This window comes from Poecilia reticulata, linkage group LG6 (assembly GCF_000633615.1).
Source record: "Poecilia reticulata strain Guanapo linkage group LG6, Guppy_female_1.0+MT, whole genome shotgun sequence".
In the NCBI taxonomy this organism is placed as follows: domain Eukaryota; kingdom Metazoa; phylum Chordata; class Actinopteri; order Cyprinodontiformes; family Poeciliidae; genus Poecilia; species Poecilia reticulata.
Window position 1 is genome coordinate 24,807,036 of NC_024336.1, and position 18,594 is coordinate 24,825,629.

Consider the following 18,594-nt stretch of genomic DNA (forward strand, 5'->3'; position numbering starts at 1 on the left):
GTACCCGTGATCTCGTTCTTTCGGTCATGACCCAAAGCTCATGACCATAGATGAGGGTGGGAACGTAGATCGATCGGTAAATTGAGAGCTTCACTTTTTGGCTCAGCTCTCTCTTCACCATCTCATCTGTTCTTGAATTTCTTTATATTCAAACGTGATGTGCCACCTTTGCTGATCTTTTAGCGTTGTCTGTGCATTGTCAGATAAGTCATATTTAAGTGATTTATTTCATTATAAAACCCCATAAGTCAGATGTTGGGCCCACAAAATGTTTATAATGTCAGGAGAAAAACAAAGAAAGAACCTAGAAACTATTGTCAGGAAATACTGGGATTTTTGAAAATGGATATACGATACAAACCCTGTGTTGTGATTACGGACAGAGGAGGAAAGCCTTTGGAAGTGGGCAGGTGTGTCCTGGAAAAATAAGCACTGGCTGTTGCTGATATCTCTGATGCTGGGTATTATGTTATGACTCCTGGCAGGAGCACTCCATGAAGCATTACGCCTCGGTACAAACGGGCCCGAGCCAGGGCTGAAATAAGAGACCAGGCAATCTCACTCGTATTTTCTCACAGGGACTCGCCAGGGATGAGATCTTTAAGGTGTGGCTAAACAGTTTACTGTAAAGCGGCGTCCTCATCGCTTCTAATGTTTCCTTCTCTGCTTTGTTTGTTCCCAGATGAGAACGTGAAGGCTGGCGTCCACCAAGGCCACCGCTGCACCGTGGGCAGCACACACACATGATCACATGACTCTGGACATGGACGCGGTCCTGTCAGACTTTGTTCGGTCCACGGGGGCAGAACCAGGTCTGGCAAGAGACCTGCTGGAAGGTAAGATTTTCTGTTTGAAGGGGTGGGGGAGTGGGAGGGGGGCAAATAAGAAGGGAATGAGAAGGAAGGAAGATGACAAAATCAAAGGAACCTGAAACAGGAGGCATGTTTGCTGATTTAGAGGCAGGACTGATGGGTTTACGAGTGCAACTCCCCAAGAGAAGCTTTGTGTCCATTCGCTGGCGCTCACTGAGCAGCAGAGGGCTGCAGGAGCATGTGTGGTTCTGATAAAAGAGACAACAGAGAGGTGGATGAATGTCAGCCGGGTATTAAATATTAAACTTTTACATTTAAATTCACATTGAGCAAAATGTACATACATCTGGGACACATCTTCATCTGTGTTCACAAAATGTGTCCCTGTTTTTCCAGCCTCTCTCTCTCTCTCTCTCTCTCTCTGTCTCTCTCTCCTTGCTTTGCCCCAAAACCTGCTCTGGTGCGAAGCCTCAGCGGAATATGTGTGACACGAGCAGACATCAAACAAGACAGTGCACTCAGACGACGATGACTCAAGCCCCGATTGTCCCGCCTCGGTTTATTTTTTGCCCCCTGACATTAGCTTAGCCTTCAGGATGTGCATTGACACAGACCTGCGTTGATAGACCAGCTGCTCTGTTGCACTCTGGTCCCAGTCAGGAGGAAGACCAGGCAGTTGTGCTACATGTGCTGCTCTCTACAGGCTGTTTTGGGTATTGAACCGCCTTTTAATTGGCTCTGACTTTCATTTTTCATCTGGCATTTTAGAGACTGTTGTACGAGGAATACTTTTATTGTTTTACCTCAATTTGCTAACTATTTACAAGTAAAGCATTAAAAGGAGCTCTATTTTTTCAGACCATAATCATATATTTTATAGCTTACTATATGTATTGTATTTTTTCAGTATTTTTTTCCCAATATTTGAAGTAGTAAAAAGAAACAATTAAATGAAATGCATAGCATTATTCTAGCCACATTAATCAATATATGTTAGTATTACATTACATGATTATCATGTTAGACATTTTTTTAAATGTATAGACAACATTTAACTAAGTAGCTTTAAATGCTTATTTTCTAGAATGATGAATTTTTTCCTTTTTTCCTTCTTTTTTTTTTTTTTTTTTACCAGTCTGCTTTTTCTAGAGAACAAGGAGTTAAGCAGATTGCTGTTATTTGCTCCGGTTGCCAGTCTGCAATCTGCTTCCTAACAGACTTGCTGCTTGTCAGCTGCAGATTTAATGCTGTTGTTTCCTTTAATTAGAACAATAGGAGGTGCATTTGAGTGGCCCCACTGTTTCCGCTTGTGCTTTTGTGGAAATTCTTTCCAAATATCTGAACTTGTCTTGGTCTTGGAAAATTGTGAAGGTTTTTCTTTCAGCTAGCTGACGGCAGTGTGCAGCATCAGACGGGGAAGGAGCACACCTGTGTTTTTTACGTTTATACCGGCATTCTATAAGACAGATTTTAAAATGAATAAAGGAACCGCAGATTTTTTAAGCTTTTAAACTCTTGGTATAACCCATAATCGATCCATGCTTTGCCTCTTGTATCAGAATCTGGACTTGCGCATCTGAAGTGTCTCTGATGGATATTGATTATGCATTTTCATGCTTCAGAAGAGTGTGTCTGTGCTAAGTGTCAATCAGGATTCTGAAAGAAAGCGTTCCACTTAAGCGTTTAAAGACGATGCATTAAGGTGCCGAATGTTGCTGCGAGGCTGAACTGTCGGCTGTAGGCCTGTTTCTCTGAAGCTCATGCTGCTGAAATCCATTCCGTGAAATGCGTTTTGCATTGACGATTGCAAAAGCTGCTGCTTAAGCGGGATATGCTTTCATATTCATGTTCAGACTCACAGACAGACATCCTGTCTGGAAGGCCGAGGTCTTCCTCCTCGGGTCTCTCCATCATGCCGAGGTCATTAGTAGATCGACTTTCACAAACACACTCAGGTTACAGTGAATGTAGACATAGGTATTTGTGTGCTTTTCTTTTTTTTCTTTTTTTCTTCTTTTTTGGATAATTTCTGTGGCAGTGCTAGAAGTCAGACAGTGGTGTATGAAAAACCGACTTGCTTGTCTTAAACCTTGAGGGGATTTCTGTTAAAGAGACAAAACTCGGAGGAGACAGCCAGGGGTGTCTCTTTGTGCATGTCAGGATATTGCTGTCACCATATTGAAGGTTCTGTCTCCCTCTCCGACTTTATTTTCGTGCCAACACCCAGCCTCGCTATGATTCAGCATGTTTTCCTCTGATAAAAGCACTGCAACATCTTCTCTTGTGGAGAAGCTATAAATCTGTGAAGCTATGTGGACCGATATGTTTTTTTTTTATTATGTTAGAAATGTTATGTTCTTCAATTAAAAGGGGAAAAAAAAGCATACCAAGTTGTTTAAATGTTTCAGTGAAATAGAGTTATCTAATTCATCTCCAGGCCCTGCAACTGTTTACTGTAAACTTTTAGTCTGTGTGCGGTTTCGTCAGCTAGCTGACGGCAGCATCTGCAGCATCTGCACACTATAGCATCTGCTTGCACGCAAGCAGATGCTATAGTGTGCATGTGCATGAAATCGAACCAGAATACTTAATGGAGGTTTATTTTTTCCTGTTTGTGAGCAGACTCTGACTTCCTTTTTTTTCTTTCCTCCAGGTAAAAACTGGGACCTCAGTGCTGCTCTGAACGACTACGAGGAGCTCAGGCAGGTCCACACTGCCAACCTGCCGCAGGTCTTCAACGAGGGCCGCTACTACAAACAGCCAGAGACACGTGAAACACCCAGCCATGTCAGCAAGATCGACAGGCCGTGTGCACAGAAGCAGGAGGACAATGCACAAGGTACTAAAGCCAGTTCAGCATCAGCAGTGGCGTTTTTGTTTTAGTTTGTTTGTTTTTGTTCCCATGAACCTCGTCTTACGTCTTATCTGCACCGCCTTGCTTGTGTTCGCCTCTAGAGAAGCGTCTGTCCCGTGGAATCTCCCACGCCAGCTCTGCTATCGTCTCCTTGGCACGGCTGCAGGTGGCGAACGAGTGCACCAGCGAGCAGTTCCCTCTTGAGATGCCCATTTACACATTCCAGCTACCCGATCTCAGCGTCTACAGCGAGGACTTTAGGAGTTTCATAGAGAGGGATCTAATAGAGCAGTCCACCATGATGGCTTTGGAACAGGCGGGTGAGTCCGATGAGGATATAGCACAGAACATTTTGTCATGTTAAAACCACAAACCTTGGTGTATTTTTGCTGGAATTGTATGTGATTGGCCAGCACAAAGTTGTGCATCATTGTGATGTTGAAGGAAATGCAATTTTACATTTGCAATCCAGTGCAACTGCTTACCTTCAGAAGTGAGCAAATAGGCATCAGAGAACACAGCAGATAGGTGAAGGAAAAATGCGTGAAGCAGTTTAAATCAGGGTTTGTTCACAAAACCTTACCGCAAATGTTCAATCCATCATTTAAATATTGAAAGACTGTGGCAATTGGAAATCTACACAGCATTAATCAGAGAAGCTGCTAAGCGGCCCATTTTGACCTGCAGCATGGGTGGAAGAATCTCTGCGCAGCTGCATGTAAATGGCTATAAATACATGACAACCTCAAAGAAAGTCTGTTAGATTCTGGAGATGATTTGAAACTAGGGCAGAGGTTCACTTTCTAGCAGTGGTTAGTTTAACACATACTGCTGTGCTAGAATGGTCCAGTCAAAGTTCAGGCCTTAATAGAATTGTGACTGTTCCAATATTTTAAAAAAGTAGATGTCCACAAGACATTGACTGAAATTGAGCTATTTTGCAAAAGAAAAAAAAAAGGGATTAATTTAAGTCTTTTTGATTCTTCACTTGTTTAAAGTAAACTGGAGCCAAACAGAGTAGTTGCAATAAAAAATCCCATTAAGTCTGAAATACAGACAGATGCACAAGATGAGACTGACCCAGTGAGACAGAACAGATCAGAGCAGCAGCATCAGGGAGGGAGGATGACAACAGCTAATTCGAAGAGGGTTCATATCCCATCTGACACTTTCAACTGAAGGAGAGAAACCTGCTCAAAAGTTTTGAATCTTGCAGAGAACCCCTCTCACTCTGATGTTATAATAAACAAGCAGAAAACTTTGAATATTTTACCAATAAGGCATAAAGACAACGTCTTAAAACCGCACGTCAAATCCGTTTTGCTTGCTGAAAAATAATATGAAATAATAATTTTTCAGTCAGTAAAATTGTTTTGTTTTTTTTCTTCTTTTTGCAAACGATGCAAAAGTTACTGTAAAATGCACCGATATGCATCTTTCTGTATTTCCTAGCAGGTAGAATTGTCCATATGTACTGCATGTGGAGCACGCTATGAGGCCAGCATCATAAAACAACAGGAGGTTACAGTAGCTCAGAAATAAAGAACTGCAAGTGGCAGGAAAAAAAGGAAAGGCTGCAGTTTAATTGTGACTACAGTGAAGGCTAAATCATTCAGAGGCTCCTCTGTGTTTACTGTTGTTAAATAAATGATGGAGCCAGATTGGCCAGGCTCAGAGCAGTGTGGTCCGCCTGCAGTCAGCCTATGTGTCGTGCTCAGGGCTCTTCTTCATTCTCACTTCTTTTTTTTTTATTTTATTTTATTTTTTTTTCGAAAAGTTAGAGGAGTGTTTCAAAGTAGCTTCCGGGGGACTGCAGTGGTTGTATGAATAAAAAGGTGAATCATATACAGGCTAAAATGGAACGTAACCAACTGATGCATGTGCAGAGTGCAATGTGTGAAACAACTTTCTATTTTTTTTTCCTTTATTTCACAATTGGACAATTGGTATTAAGATGCATGTACTCAACTAGGTGAAATTTAATCATTTGAAGATTTCCAGAGTTCAGATTCTTTATTCTAAACTACACTCTCTCTCCTAAACCACCTAGAATGTCAGTTTTGCAATCTTTAACCTGTAGGAAGAACATTGTAACATCGATCTGCAATCAAGGATCCTCCTATATACATAACAGAACAACTGATTGTGAAATAGAGCCGTCATGGTTCCGCAAAGCTCAGTGGCTCTCTGCGTTGAATACCGACACTCATGTTACTGTGACCTGCAGCGTGTATTTTTACACTTGTGTAGCTTGTCTGCTGGCTGCAGTGCTTGTCATCAAAGGTGACTTTCTGAGTGTCCTTGTGTTTTCAGGACGTCTGAACTGGTGGTCCACCATGTGCACCAGTTGTAAGAAGCTTCTTCCTCTGGCCACCACAGGGGATGGTAACTGCCTCCTCCATGCTGCCTCTTTGGGTGAGTAACACCTAAAAACCTGCTGTGCAATTTGGTGCAAACATAGTTTTTTTAAGTTTTTTTTTTTTTTTACTTAGACCTCTACTGCACTGATCTTTCTGGTTTATACTGGTCTTCAGTTAGGTTTCCTTTCTATTATAAAGTACAAACCTTGGCATTTATGTAAAATGCATTAATCTCTATAGCATGTTAACTGGGTACATTCTAGTTTTACACATGGAATACTTGTTGTTTGCAAGCGCAACTTTTTGATACATTTCTGCAGCTTCAGTGAGGAGATGGATTAACTACCACAGGAACACCAGCGTCCAGAATGCTCAAAAAAAAACCTAACATTTCACCACATCATTGATCTCAGATGATTTAGTCGTGGTTACAGTTTGTTAGCTAAAAAAAATCACTTGAAAGCTGGTGAAAATGTGCAACTGCAATGAATTTTAAATGAATTGTGATGAGTGTGCAAGAAAAGTGGGGAAAGAAGCTCAAAACTTTTAACTTATAATTTCACTTTATTACTTATATAAAATCACAAAAAATTCATGGGAGATTTCGGTGAGATGTATTATTCACTTTGAACTTAAACAAAAATAGATGTCACAAGTTTTATTAATCTGCTAACAATCCACAGATGTTAATTTTTGCAGTTCAGACTCCTTAAACGTTGAGTGTTATTCTAAAACCATATGTGTGTACTTAAATGAATATTTTTTTACTAATGCTAACCAATTTTGTATTTGAATGTGAGCATAGTGAGATACACAGTGGGACACTCAACAAGAGTAACAAGGTCTGAATTTTGCATTTTGAAACCATAGTACCGTATTTTCCGCACTATAAGGCGCACCTTCAATGAATGGCTTATTTTAAAACTGTTTTCATACATAAGGCACACCGCATTATAAGGCGCATAGAATAGACACATTTGTTCCGTAGTCTATTATTACACATCCACATTTGTAAAAAAGTGGTCCCCAAGTACTTTATATAGTAGTCTGCCTCAGTCATTGTTTCACTCCCGGTGTTGGTGTTGCGATATTGTGCCCAACTGCTTTCTGGGTAACACAGACCAACCGACACGCTGCCACCGCAGTCTCTGTCTCTCGCCCCTCCGCCCCCCCTGGCTTTAAATGTATTATCAAACTTTATTAACAAACCAGCGTTCTGACAACTATCCCAGCATTCACCACGCACTTCTTCTTCTACGGGGAAAATTAAGTCGGCGGCTGCTTACCGTAGTTGCTAGACCTGTTGTGGCTCAATATTGGTCCATATCTTAGGCGCACCAGATTATAAGGTGCACTGTCGACTTTTGAGGAAATTGAAGGTTTTTAGGTGCGCCTTATAGTGCAGAAAATATGGTACTTGCTGAATCATATGTGTAACTTAAAGTTAACCAAAAGTAAAGAAGCGTTTAACTGGGAAATTACTGAAGCAAAAATGTTGTGAATATTCAACCACAAATTAAATCTCTGCCACCAGAAGACTGGCCTAGTTCCTGGGTTGGAAACATCTAGTGCTGTGTCACAGCTAATGATTCCAAAATCTTGCTGAAGAAGGACAAGTCAAAGCTAAAAGGACAGGAACAAGAAGAAAGAATAGCTCACCTGTACTTTGTGTTCTAGAGACATGGCATATTCAGCCTCCTCAGATTCTTTCCTCCCCAGTGCGAGGGCTCTGAGGGCAGCCGAGGTCTAGAGGCACCGGAGTTATTGTAATCTGTCCTGACAAGCTCTGTCTGAGGAGGGCATTTTTTTAGTTAAGGAGCCGCGGTCATCTAAGAATGACAACATACAGACAGCCAGGGATCAGTGCATTCTTTTCTCAGTCGGAGTCATTCCTACCGTTGTGTTTTTTGTCTTCCAGGGATGTGGGGCTTCCATGACAGAGACCTGATGCTGAGGAAATCTTTGTACACCATGATGAAAAGTGGAGCAGAGAGAGACGCTCTGAAGAGGAGGTGGAGGTGGCAGCAAACCCAGCAGAACAAGGAGGTTCGCTGAACACAATGCCTCCTCTCCAAATGATACTTTTGATAAGAGTGGAGCAATAGATCATTTCCTGAAGACCTCTGGTTGAAGTAATGCTGATTTTTGCTTCTTAACTGAGCCTCACTCAAAATCTGGAAACAGATTTTCTGTTTCTAAATGTACATTGGTGCTGTAGCAGTTCAAGCAATGCTGCCACATCCTCTGCACTTCCTCTGCCTCCTCCTGTTGCCCTGATGTCAGATTAAAGTTTCTTATTTTTTTTCAATCTATGAGAAAAAGTGTGTCACCAAAGATAGCCCAAGCAAAGAAGTTGTCCAGATGTTTATGTTCGAAAATTCCAGTCTTCCAGTTGGCCCAGTTATGTAAGACGGATTCCACGAAAGGAGGTGTTCTGGTTTGAGTTTTGGAAGGGGCCGCCGTCGCATGGCAGCAGACATTGGCTGGATTCTCACAGCATGTTTAAAAAAAAACTGCAGAATCACAATAATTACACAGAAAACACATGTGAAGTGCATAACATGATCTTATTACTGTTCAGAAAAATGAAAAACCAATCATTGCTCTGCTATTAAAAAATACTATTACAGTTTAAATGTTGTTAACTATAACATTTCATTTGTTTTTGACATGTAGAATACAGCAAAATCACCTACTAAAATACAACTGTGGTTTTCAGTTGCTCAATACGCAGATTTTGTTTTTGGTGTTCTTTTTATAAGGTAAGCCAGTATAACAAGTTGGTGTTGGGTGGTCAGTTAAATTTTCTTACTAAACGTTTCGGTAGAAATCAATTAAACTCTCCTCAAATTAAATTTAATAACTACACAACAATAAGTTATGGTTAGTATTTCAATTTGTTTTGATATTCTGTTCTAAAATGTGAAATTTCATAAATACTATTAAGTTTTACTCAAGGTTGCTAGAATATTTTTTATCTTTTAAAGTGGTATTGAGTGTTTTCTTTATTTATTTGAATTGATGAAAATGTGGGATCCCATCGTATTTTGGCTTTTATATTTATTACCAATTCAATACCTGTTGTTGTTTTTGATGGCTTTAAATATAATTTATAGAACCTGGAGAACTATTGATCAGTACCATTTTACTTCTTGAGGGTAAATTGTAAACAAATGGGAGACGGCTCAACACGGCACTGTATTTCTTTCATTTTGAAAAATGCACTTACTCTCAAAGAAGCACACAGTGACTTTGAATTAACAGTGACTTTATGGCAAACTGTAATTAAATTTTCATTGCCGTGATTTTTTTGTGCAGTCAGGGCTGGTTTACACAGAAGAAGAATGGGAAAGAGAGTGGAACGAGCTGCTGAAGTTGGCCTCCAGTGAGCCTCGCACTCATCTCAGCAAAAACGGGAACACCAGTGGAGGGTAAGTTAACCAACGCACATGAATGTACAAATCTGAAAATAACATTTTCAAAAAGGGCAGATCTGCAAATCGAACTCGTCTTCCTCTGCAAAATCACAACGTGAAACGGTGCCACCTACTGGCTTCTTTGTAAGTTTTCTTTTCTGCTCAAAGAGCTCAGCCCCCCTCACCCCCACCACTACCACCAACCTGCCCCTCTTGGGTTTGAGTTACTTTTAGCTGCAGCGTATTGCACAAATATAAACGTAAGAGTGGCTTTTTCTCAAGCTACAGAGGCGGATTGGAAACTCGCTCTGGTTTCCTCCTCCCACGCAGAGAAGCCTTGTGGTTTTTCACCGTGTTTCCATATTCACTGAAATAAACACACATACGCTGTCGCACAACTTCAGCTCTTTGAGGTAGGCTGCCGATCCGGTGGAACAAGAGAAGACGTGTGAACAACAGAAAGTTTCAGCCGAGATTAAAATGTCATTCAAGTGCATCAAAAAAAAAAAGCATTTAACGTTTAGGGGAAATTTGATTACAATAAAAAAATAATAATAATAATCTTCTGTAGCAGAAACAGGGGTAGGTTTAGATTACGATAAGTGACATTTTTCACTAAAGGCTTTAATGCTATAACAAAAGTCATTTTTTTCACTACATGATTACCGAAGCAGATTTAAGCACAAAAGACTCCATTGCTGAAAATGTTCCTTTCAGGGGAGCAATTTACTTATTTATTGTGAATGTTTGAACCTCTCATTAAGCTTCACTGTAAGAGAGTAATAAGGTTAGGGATGTTTGATGGTCGTAGTGTGAGATGAGCCTGTGAATGGGCTGAGTGGGATTCACATATTAAGAGGCCCTTTATTAGAGCCAATTTGGCTGTGTGGCTGACAGCTTAATTGTTGCTCATCCCCCGTTTCCCTGGTGGTTGCACACTCAAGAGTGCTGCCTGTGCTTTTTATCCATCTCTCCATCTGCATCCCTTTCTTCCCCCCACCTTCTCCTATTTTATTTAGTTAGCATGACTACGAAATTATGGATTTTTTTTTTTACCTGTTTGAGCACTGCTTTGAGAAAACGAGGGGCCACGTTAATTCTGGAAAAATCTGGAAAAGCTTGGAAAAATATTTGTATTTCCAAACTTTATTCTGCGTCCTCGAAGCTTTTTTTTTTAATGCATGTTCCAGATACGAGCCTCGCTAGTTTTTTTTAAATATCAGCAGTAAATTCAAAATAAAAATATTTTATAGTTTATCACTGGGATAAAAAAGAAATTCTTGTGAATTGTGGAAATTGAAGTATGGAGTTTAGACTCTAATAACCTGTGGTGACTGCGGAAAATGAATTAAACATGGACAGGATGTCTTCTGACTCGTGTAGATCAGTCTGTTGTCATGTTTCGTTTTTTTTTCTTTCCCCAGAGTGGATAACTCTGAGGATCCGGTCTACGAGAGTTTGGAGGAGTTCCATGTGTTTGTGCTGGCCCATGTGTTACGCAGGCCGATTGTAGTGGTGGCCGACACGATGCTCAGAGACTCCGGAGGAGAAGGTGAGGGAAACTGTGTATTCATTCAGTCAGTCGTACGTAACTCAGGGCAAACTGCAAAGGAGTGACCCGGCCATGTTCGAACCTCCTTTGCAGCGTTTGCTCCCATCCCGTTTGGAGGGCTCTATCTGCCTCTGGAAGTGCCTCCGAGCCGCTGTCACTGCTCCCCCCTGGTCCTGGCCTACGATCAGGCTCACTTCTCAGCGCTGGTGTCCATGGAGCAGAGAGACCAGCAGCGAGAACAAGGTAAAGCACGCGTCCTCCACCACAAAAAGCTTCTCATAGCAGCGTGGCGGAATTTGCTTTTAACTCTAGCAGGATTGGAGGGTAAAGGGAAGGTTCTGTCTGTCCTGTCTGAGGTGAATAATGTATGAGATGGCAGCCTAATTACCTGAGATCCATTATTAAAAGAGGCCAGTTGGCAGCATCAAGCGGGGGAGTGGTCATCGTTGAGGAAACCGGCCAGCTTCGACTCCTGAATGCTGACAAAATTATTCAAGCTTGCAAAAGCTGCCCGCACTTTTTCCTTGACTTGACGTTCCAGCTGCGGGTTGTCACAGTAGGTGTGTCTGTTTATGCGTTTTCCTCGGTCACGGTGGGGAGGAGGTTGTGATGCAGAGCTCTGCAGAACATGTTGATTGTGTTAAGCTGTGGCAGGCGAAATACACATTTTAATTCCCGTCTCATTTTGTGGAAACACTCTTGTTTTTGGCCATTCGGATCCCTGTGTTCCCGCTCACAGCTTAGCCTCGAGGTCACGGACTTCCTGTAAGTGTCAACAACAGTGGATCTCCCTGACAACCGGCCTCGCCAGTCACGGCACCCGGTCGTTGTTTCGTGTGGGCTGCTGACGTCTCAGTCTGAGTTTCACTCCAACACAGTATGAGACGTCACCTCGACAACAGACACACTTATGCAAATGGATTCCTTGTTCCTCCTCTGACTGTTCCTGAACTAGTCCCTCCCACAAAGCCCCAGAAGAACCTCACCACTCCAGACTAATCAGCACTTTAGTGGGTGTTAAATAGCCAAAAGTTGAGGTTCTCTGCTCATCCACCAGATGGTGCATGTGTCCAGACAAAATGGCACAGTATAATCACAACACCCGTGCGTGGTTGTACTTTTTTCATCCTGGTACACAGTGTCCTCATTCGATAAGATCAGAAAGTCTGCACTCTCTCCAGGATGTTATGAAAACATTTGAACTCTTGGCATGGTGCATTTGTATGTCATGTGGCAACTCATGTTACGCAGCAGCGATGCAAATCTGCACTGCTTTAAATGAAAATCTCATGAAAATGCAGGGTGTACGGTATAACTATAAGATTTAAAAAAAACGTGGCCTTTTGCATTTCCCTGTTTCATCTGAATTAAAAGAAGCAAGTTATGGGTCTCTTGTCTGAGCTAATGCCAGACAGACCAGGAGGTACTTCACTGTCTGTCCTCAGCAAATCACCTCTCAGCATTAAAGTCCCGGCCGGCTCAGGCCTAAACAGTCACTCCACTGTGTGGACGTTTCAGGTGGACGGTTGCTGTTAGTTTCCCCTGACTCAGCAAAGAGCATCTAAGAGGGGCTGCTGGTCTGGTGTGTGTTCAGGTGTCCTCCGACACCTGAACACACACTGTTTTCTTCAGGAAGAAAACAGTCTTGGAACCCCATTCTGCTGTACAAAAGTATTCATACCCTTAAACTCTTCCACATTTGTCATGTTATAGCCACAAACATCGATGCACGTTGATTTGGGATTTTTTTGTACCAGACAAACTCGAATTGGAACATTTGCTGAAAGTTATTTCAAGTAAGTTTTGAGCTCCGAATACTGTTTATGCTATCTATGGAATGGGAAGAATATGGTACAATGCTACCAGGACAAAAGGGGTTTGCCTAAAAAAAAGACGTCAGGAATAATTATAACTAAAAAAAAACATTTGTACCCTCTATTTCTAGAGTAATTACATGTCACACCATTAAATTCTGCATCAGCTCTTGAAAGATTTTAAACTCTCTTAACATCTACTATGTCACATATGCTTAGTTGTAACTTTACACTCCCTGCAGTGGACCTTCTCCACCTTCTCCTATTTTATTTAGGAGAAGGTGCTTCACTGGTGGTCCTTCCACCAGTGAAGCATGGTGGAAGGACCATCATGCTGTGGGAAAGAAAAACCTGTTAGAAGCTGCAAAAGATATAATACTGGCTTTGAGGGTCACAAAACTGATGTTCATAGATGTACTTTATCCATTCTGACTCGACTTAAACTGTTTTGCAGTAAGGAATGAGCATACCCAAAAACACTTATGGCTGTAACTAGTGTTGCATCGATAAATCTGCCCCGGTTTCCTTGACTCTAGAAGATCTGCGATCTGCCGACACTTGCATGAGAAACGATTTAATCCACCGATCTTATCTACCTCGACAAACGTCTGAAAGTCAGCAATTGTCCCCTTTTGCTCTGCTGTGAGAGAAGACCGACAGACAGACAAACCCGCCCACCAGGTCACATCTGCACGTGCGCGGTTAGCAATAGTCAACCCACTGTCGTTAGCATAGCAATTTTGCCACTTTATTTAATAACCTCAAACAAAAGAATCTGTATCGGACAAAATTAGAACTAACAGGTCAGGCTTTTTAAAGACAGGTGATCGGCCAGAAAACTGAAATTGGTGTACACCTGGTTATAACTGCAGTAAAGGACAAAGTAGTAAAGTTGGAAAAACAAAACATTGAAAACTACCTATCATACTTCATAATTTTCCAGTACTTGTGTTGGTCCTGTCAAATAAAATCTCAATGAAATGCATATAACGTTTTGTGTGCAATATGGTAAATGTTAAGAAAAAGTTCAAAGGGTGTAAATACTTTTGCAAGGCATAGTCCAGGAGTTTGACAATTTATGCTCCTCCTTCTTTTTATGTGTAAGGAATCTGAAGCTACATAAATGATGAAATTGATGAATGGTGACTGAGGCCGAGAGTTGCTGCTCTAAGATTTTTGTTTGTTTTCAGTTTTTGAGCTGGTGAAGTGGTTTTCCACTCCATGTGTACCTGGATGTGTGTTTCCTGCCCAACCCACCAATGCTCTCACCTGCTGTGTGATAATGAGTTAAACCCTCAGTAGATGCTAACAAAGGTCTTTCATCTGCCTGTTTGTGCTCACGCAGTCCAGCAGCGTGTGAGGGGAACTAACCCTCTGGAAAACCTATTTCAAGCTCCTTTCCGTAAATCAAAAACACTCCCAAGTTTTCTTTGGCGTCCTGTTGATAAACTTCTTGCACCCATCTGGTTACATAAACTGGCCGGAGGACCACCTACATGAGAGCGTGGTGTAACCATTAACTTCTGGTCAGTGGGGGTTAGGTCTTGATCTTTCAATGGATTCACTGTTTTACTCAACTTTTCCATCTTTGCAGTGACACCAACACACAGCTCTTTATTGAAATTAGAGTGCTTCACAGAATAATTCACACTCCTTGAACTTTGGGGATTTTATGTGATAGACCAACAACAAGCAAAAAATAAATGCAAAAACCAAAACAACTCACCATTCCAGGACAGCCGTTTATCTGCCTGCTGGCTCTCTGTAGCACAGCAGAGAGCAATCAGGATGGTGTGAGCAGCTCATACACAAGATGATTGACAGAGCTAAGACCCGCCTCTTGGCTCTGATTGGTTCTTTCTGATAGGGCAGTCTGTTTGTTCAGATAACAACACCATAGGGAATCAGCAAAGGGGCTAAAATTTTTTCACAGATTATCTGTCTTATGCTGCCCTGATATAATGATAATGTGAAAAATTTGTTTTATTAATAGAATTTACTTAAAGATAATATTTATCGACATGATTTAGACATTGCAAAACTTTTCAGTTGGATTCTTCTTTTTATTGCTCTGTCACATAATAAAAAGTTCAATTATCAATCATTTTGCAAGTCACTGATTAGATGTACTGTCCTTGACTCTGGAATGGTGGTGGACATCTCAGTTTTGTTTATGTGCATCACTGCTGTTTACTCCAGTGATTTAGAGCCTGGAAATCTGCAGCTGTGCAGAGCACTAACTCAGGAATTTGAATGTGTTACTTTTCCAGTTTGGACAAATGGTTCTTGAATCTCACTGCAGCTGAAAGACTGACTAAATGTTGCAAGTCAAATCATGTAAAAGAAAGGTGCTGTTGTCCTCTAAAGCCGAGTTAAATAAGGGAGGGGATGTTAGTCTGCTCTCACGACCCAATGCATTATATCTTGAAGATTCTTTGACAAATCAGAAAAGAATAAGCTTATCTCCAGCACAGTGTCCCGAATGTAAGCGGGGAGAAGTTAATCTCCAGCAGTTATTTCCTTACGGGTCACACCCATGTTTGCTCGCCCTCCTCTTCTCTGTATCATTCTTGAATCAAGCTTGCAAAATGAGCAGCGAGCTATGACGTCGACTGCACAGCTTGTATTCCAAAGAAGGCTATGATGTCATCCTCGCACGGACTGTGGGAATCGGTTATTGGAGGACGACAAAACACGGCTGCCGACAGGGGATAGTAAATATATTACAGCACACTCGAGTCCCCCGGAGTTTAGTTGGCAGAGCTGAAATTGGACCCGGCTCAAGCTGGAAGAGCCATGCGTGCACGCACTCACACACAAGGGAGGCCAGCTGCATCGTGGGAGCGGGGACACCACCTCACAGACCTCCGCGTGGCTGCTGCATGACCCGAGTGGGAACCAAGGAGGCAGCAAGTTTTATCGTCTTCTCCTTAGCTTAGCTTTGTTTGTGTTTTTAACTTGTCTTGAGACAGAACTGTCTGGGCAAAACTGTTCTTGGAAAGACCCTACTTAATGGAATCCCTTTTTCCTCTTTGTCAACAATGCTGGCATGCCAGCATCCTATTACCGTTAGTCATTCATTGTTTGTGTTGGGGATTTACTGTAAAGTGTATTGCGTGCTAAGGTAACAGCTGATTTGACACAAAGACAAACACCATTAGTCATCCATTCACCTATTGTTGCCCTAGTCAGGGTTCGACCTGACTTCATCTCTCATTTTAGCTCTTGGTCCAGTGTGGTGAATTTTTCCTGGAGTTGCAGAGCCCTGATCTATCGCATGAAACCCCAATAAAATACATCGAAGCTCATGATTGTAACGTGAAGTGCGAAAAAGTTAAGAAAAATAGAACAAATACTTGTTTACAAAGCCCTAAGAGATTGCATGATGCAATAGCACATTGACTCTGTATTTATGCAGAGGAGAAGAAATGCACTAAGAGCAGAGACTGGCCCTGAATCATCCATTTGGACTCTGTACAGGTAGTTGTTTCTGCTCCTCACAGTCTCCATGAAGCCTACAGAGCACAGCAGCCTGCTGGCAGTGGAAGAACTGATGAGGCCAGGAGGAGACTGCGCCTTCCATCTGGGTCTGACAGGGAAGGCTGGAATGTCCTCAGCCTGAACAGCCTGCCTCTCTTTACAGTCATGCAGACAACAGCCCCCACACTAGGTAGCCTGATGAGAGCCGTTATGTGGGCCAGCAAGGCCCAGCTACTCCATCTTACACTGTTGTTTTAAAAGACTCCCACACATTCAGAGGAAAGAAACATGTAGCCTACTGTAAACTCCTGCCCTGTGCATGTGCATTTCCCACAAGAGGAAACCCGGCCTGGTGCCTGTTTTGGTGCTGAAGTCTGTTTTACTGCTTGTAAGTAGTTTATCATATGGGATAAAGATAAACGCTGTGTTCTTTTGTCGTTTATTATGCCTGTGATAAAAATGACCTTTCTTCACTGTTTGAACTTTAACACCGCTTCTGCTTTAAGTCGGTCACTAAACAAAATGAAGGCACGCTGCCCCAGTCTACTGTAGCACTGAGCTTCAGATCTACAGAGCAGATTAAAAACACGATCACAGCAAAAAAAAAAAAAAAAAAAAAGAACAAACGCCATGAAATGCGTTAAACCAGAGAATGCTCCTAAATTTGAAAATGAATAAAACTCTGCACAAACTGAAATACAAGAAGCTCATTTTTAAACACAGGCACAAAACAGAGCCAGACATTTCAGAAAACTGCAAATATAACATGTTAAACATCATCAAAATTATGCTGTGTTTTTAGTTCAATTGCAAAATAAAAAAAACTACTTTTTATATTCTGCATTCATCTTAAACATTTGTAGTTTTTTGTTGTTGTTTCTTGTCACGAATACATATTAAAAATGAAAGGTATGAACAAGAAAGTCTGTAACTAGACAACATGAAATCAAAATCCTACAGACAATAAAAGTTAACAAATATGGTAATAACTTAGGAAGATTTACAGAGTTTCTGTGAAATCTGGAGAAGTCAAAGTAAAAAAAAAAAAAAAATCTATGCAGTTATTTAGTTATTATTTATTTATTTAGTTATAATGTGTATTTATTTGTTCTTTCTTTCTCTTTGGAAAAAGAAAACAGACTAAAGAAAATGTCTTACCTTTCCATCCAATCTTTCATACTGAATACTTACTTTAAATTTTTACCGAACCTTTGCATTTATATCTTAAAATGTTCCGGAAGATGACAGAGAACCCCAAAAATGACCATGGAAAAATACAGAATTTGACATGAAAATGTGGGGAAAAGAGGATTTGGGTAACTGAGTTCAGGTTCCTCTTACATTGCTCTTAGCAAACTCTCCCTGAGCTCCAGTCAGTTGAAACTGTCCAAATGCTTCGGCGCCACATTCGCATGTGAGAACCAGCGTCATTTAGACTTGCTACTGTAGATTAAGGGGGAACAAAGTAACGTAACTGCATTTTCCCCTCTTTCAGCTGTCATCCCTCTGACCGACTCCGAGCACAAGCTGCTGGCACTCCATTTTGCTGTGGATCCTGGTGTGGACTGGGAGTGGGGAAGGGATGACAATGACAACACCAAGCTAGCCAGGTAAGCCTGAAACATCACCAGCTGAAGCGTATCAGCAAAGCACACAGAGGTACTGACAGTAAACAGTTCTGCCCGTCCATCCATCGACCTCCTTGCATGTTACGTGTTGGGATTTAACTGTGACTATTGGCTTTGGGTCACTTCAAAAAGGAAAAAAGATCGAAAGATTTCAGGCAGGTGTCGCATTTGTCCAGAAGTGGGCTCTGGAAATCTGCAACGCCTTCACTTGAGTTTTGAAAGGTTTATTTAAGGGGTTTGATTTTATATACTTTAAGATTATTGTGCCAAAAAAAACTACACTATGACACACAGAAAAAATGCTTTGTCCATCTCTGAGTGCATCCTTCATGGATTTCCTTTAGAGGACTGCAGATATCATTCATACAGCTCAACTTATGTAATCCTTCTGCATGCTTCCAATAGATATGTTACTGATATGTTTGTCAGATGTAATTGTGTTTTCTTCTTTTAAAAAGTGTATTTATATTGTTCTGCAGTCTGATCTTGTCCCTGGAGGCCAAACTCAACCTGCTGCACAACTACATGAATGTAACATGGATCCGAATTCCCTCTGAAACAAGGGTAATTTTTTTTTCAGCTGTCACATGTGTGTCGTATTTGTCATGGTTAATTTAGCTTTATAGAGACTCCCTTGTTCCAGATGTTTCTGAAACCCCTTGGTTCCCGTCAGTCGGT

At 41.4% G+C, this 18,594-nt stretch overlaps 1 protein-coding gene and 1 long non-coding RNA gene across 5 annotated transcripts in view; one reads left to right on the forward strand and one right to left on the reverse strand.

Moving 5' to 3' along the window:
- The window catches only part of otud7a (OTU deubiquitinase 7A), a 45,549-nt gene that overhangs the window by 22,434 nt on the left and 4,521 nt on the right, over positions 1-18,594 (forward strand). For both annotated transcript variants that reach the window (XM_008412259.2, XM_008412262.2), the window contains exons 3-12: positions 683-836; positions 3,466-3,651; positions 3,768-3,986; positions 5,980-6,081; positions 7,945-8,072; positions 9,345-9,457; positions 10,867-10,994; positions 11,088-11,237; positions 17,784-17,898; positions 18,396-18,480. In XM_008412259.2, coding sequence (XP_008410481.1) covers positions 752-836; positions 3,466-3,651; positions 3,768-3,986; positions 5,980-6,081; positions 7,945-8,072; positions 9,345-9,457; positions 10,867-10,994; positions 11,088-11,237; positions 17,784-17,898; positions 18,396-18,480 — 1,311 coding nt within the window. In that variant the 5' untranslated portion in view covers positions 683-751. The remainder of the gene's footprint in view (positions 1-682; positions 837-3,465; positions 3,652-3,767; positions 3,987-5,979; positions 6,082-7,944; positions 8,073-9,344; positions 9,458-10,866; positions 10,995-11,087; positions 11,238-17,783; positions 17,899-18,395; positions 18,481-18,594) is intronic.
- LOC103466583 (uncharacterized) lies at positions 850-8,014 on the reverse strand. Of its 3 annotated transcripts, none has more exons than XR_533959.1 (3): positions 7,923-8,014; positions 7,686-7,816; positions 850-1,060 (listed from the first exon to the last, which is right to left on the reverse strand). It is a non-coding gene; the product is annotated as an uncharacterized LOC103466583 (long non-coding RNA). The 3 variants fall into 3 exon arrangements; XR_533961.2 differs by lacking the exon at positions 850-1,060 and adding an exon at positions 5,091-6,103; XR_001776725.1 differs by lacking the exon at positions 850-1,060 and adding an exon at positions 5,103-6,100.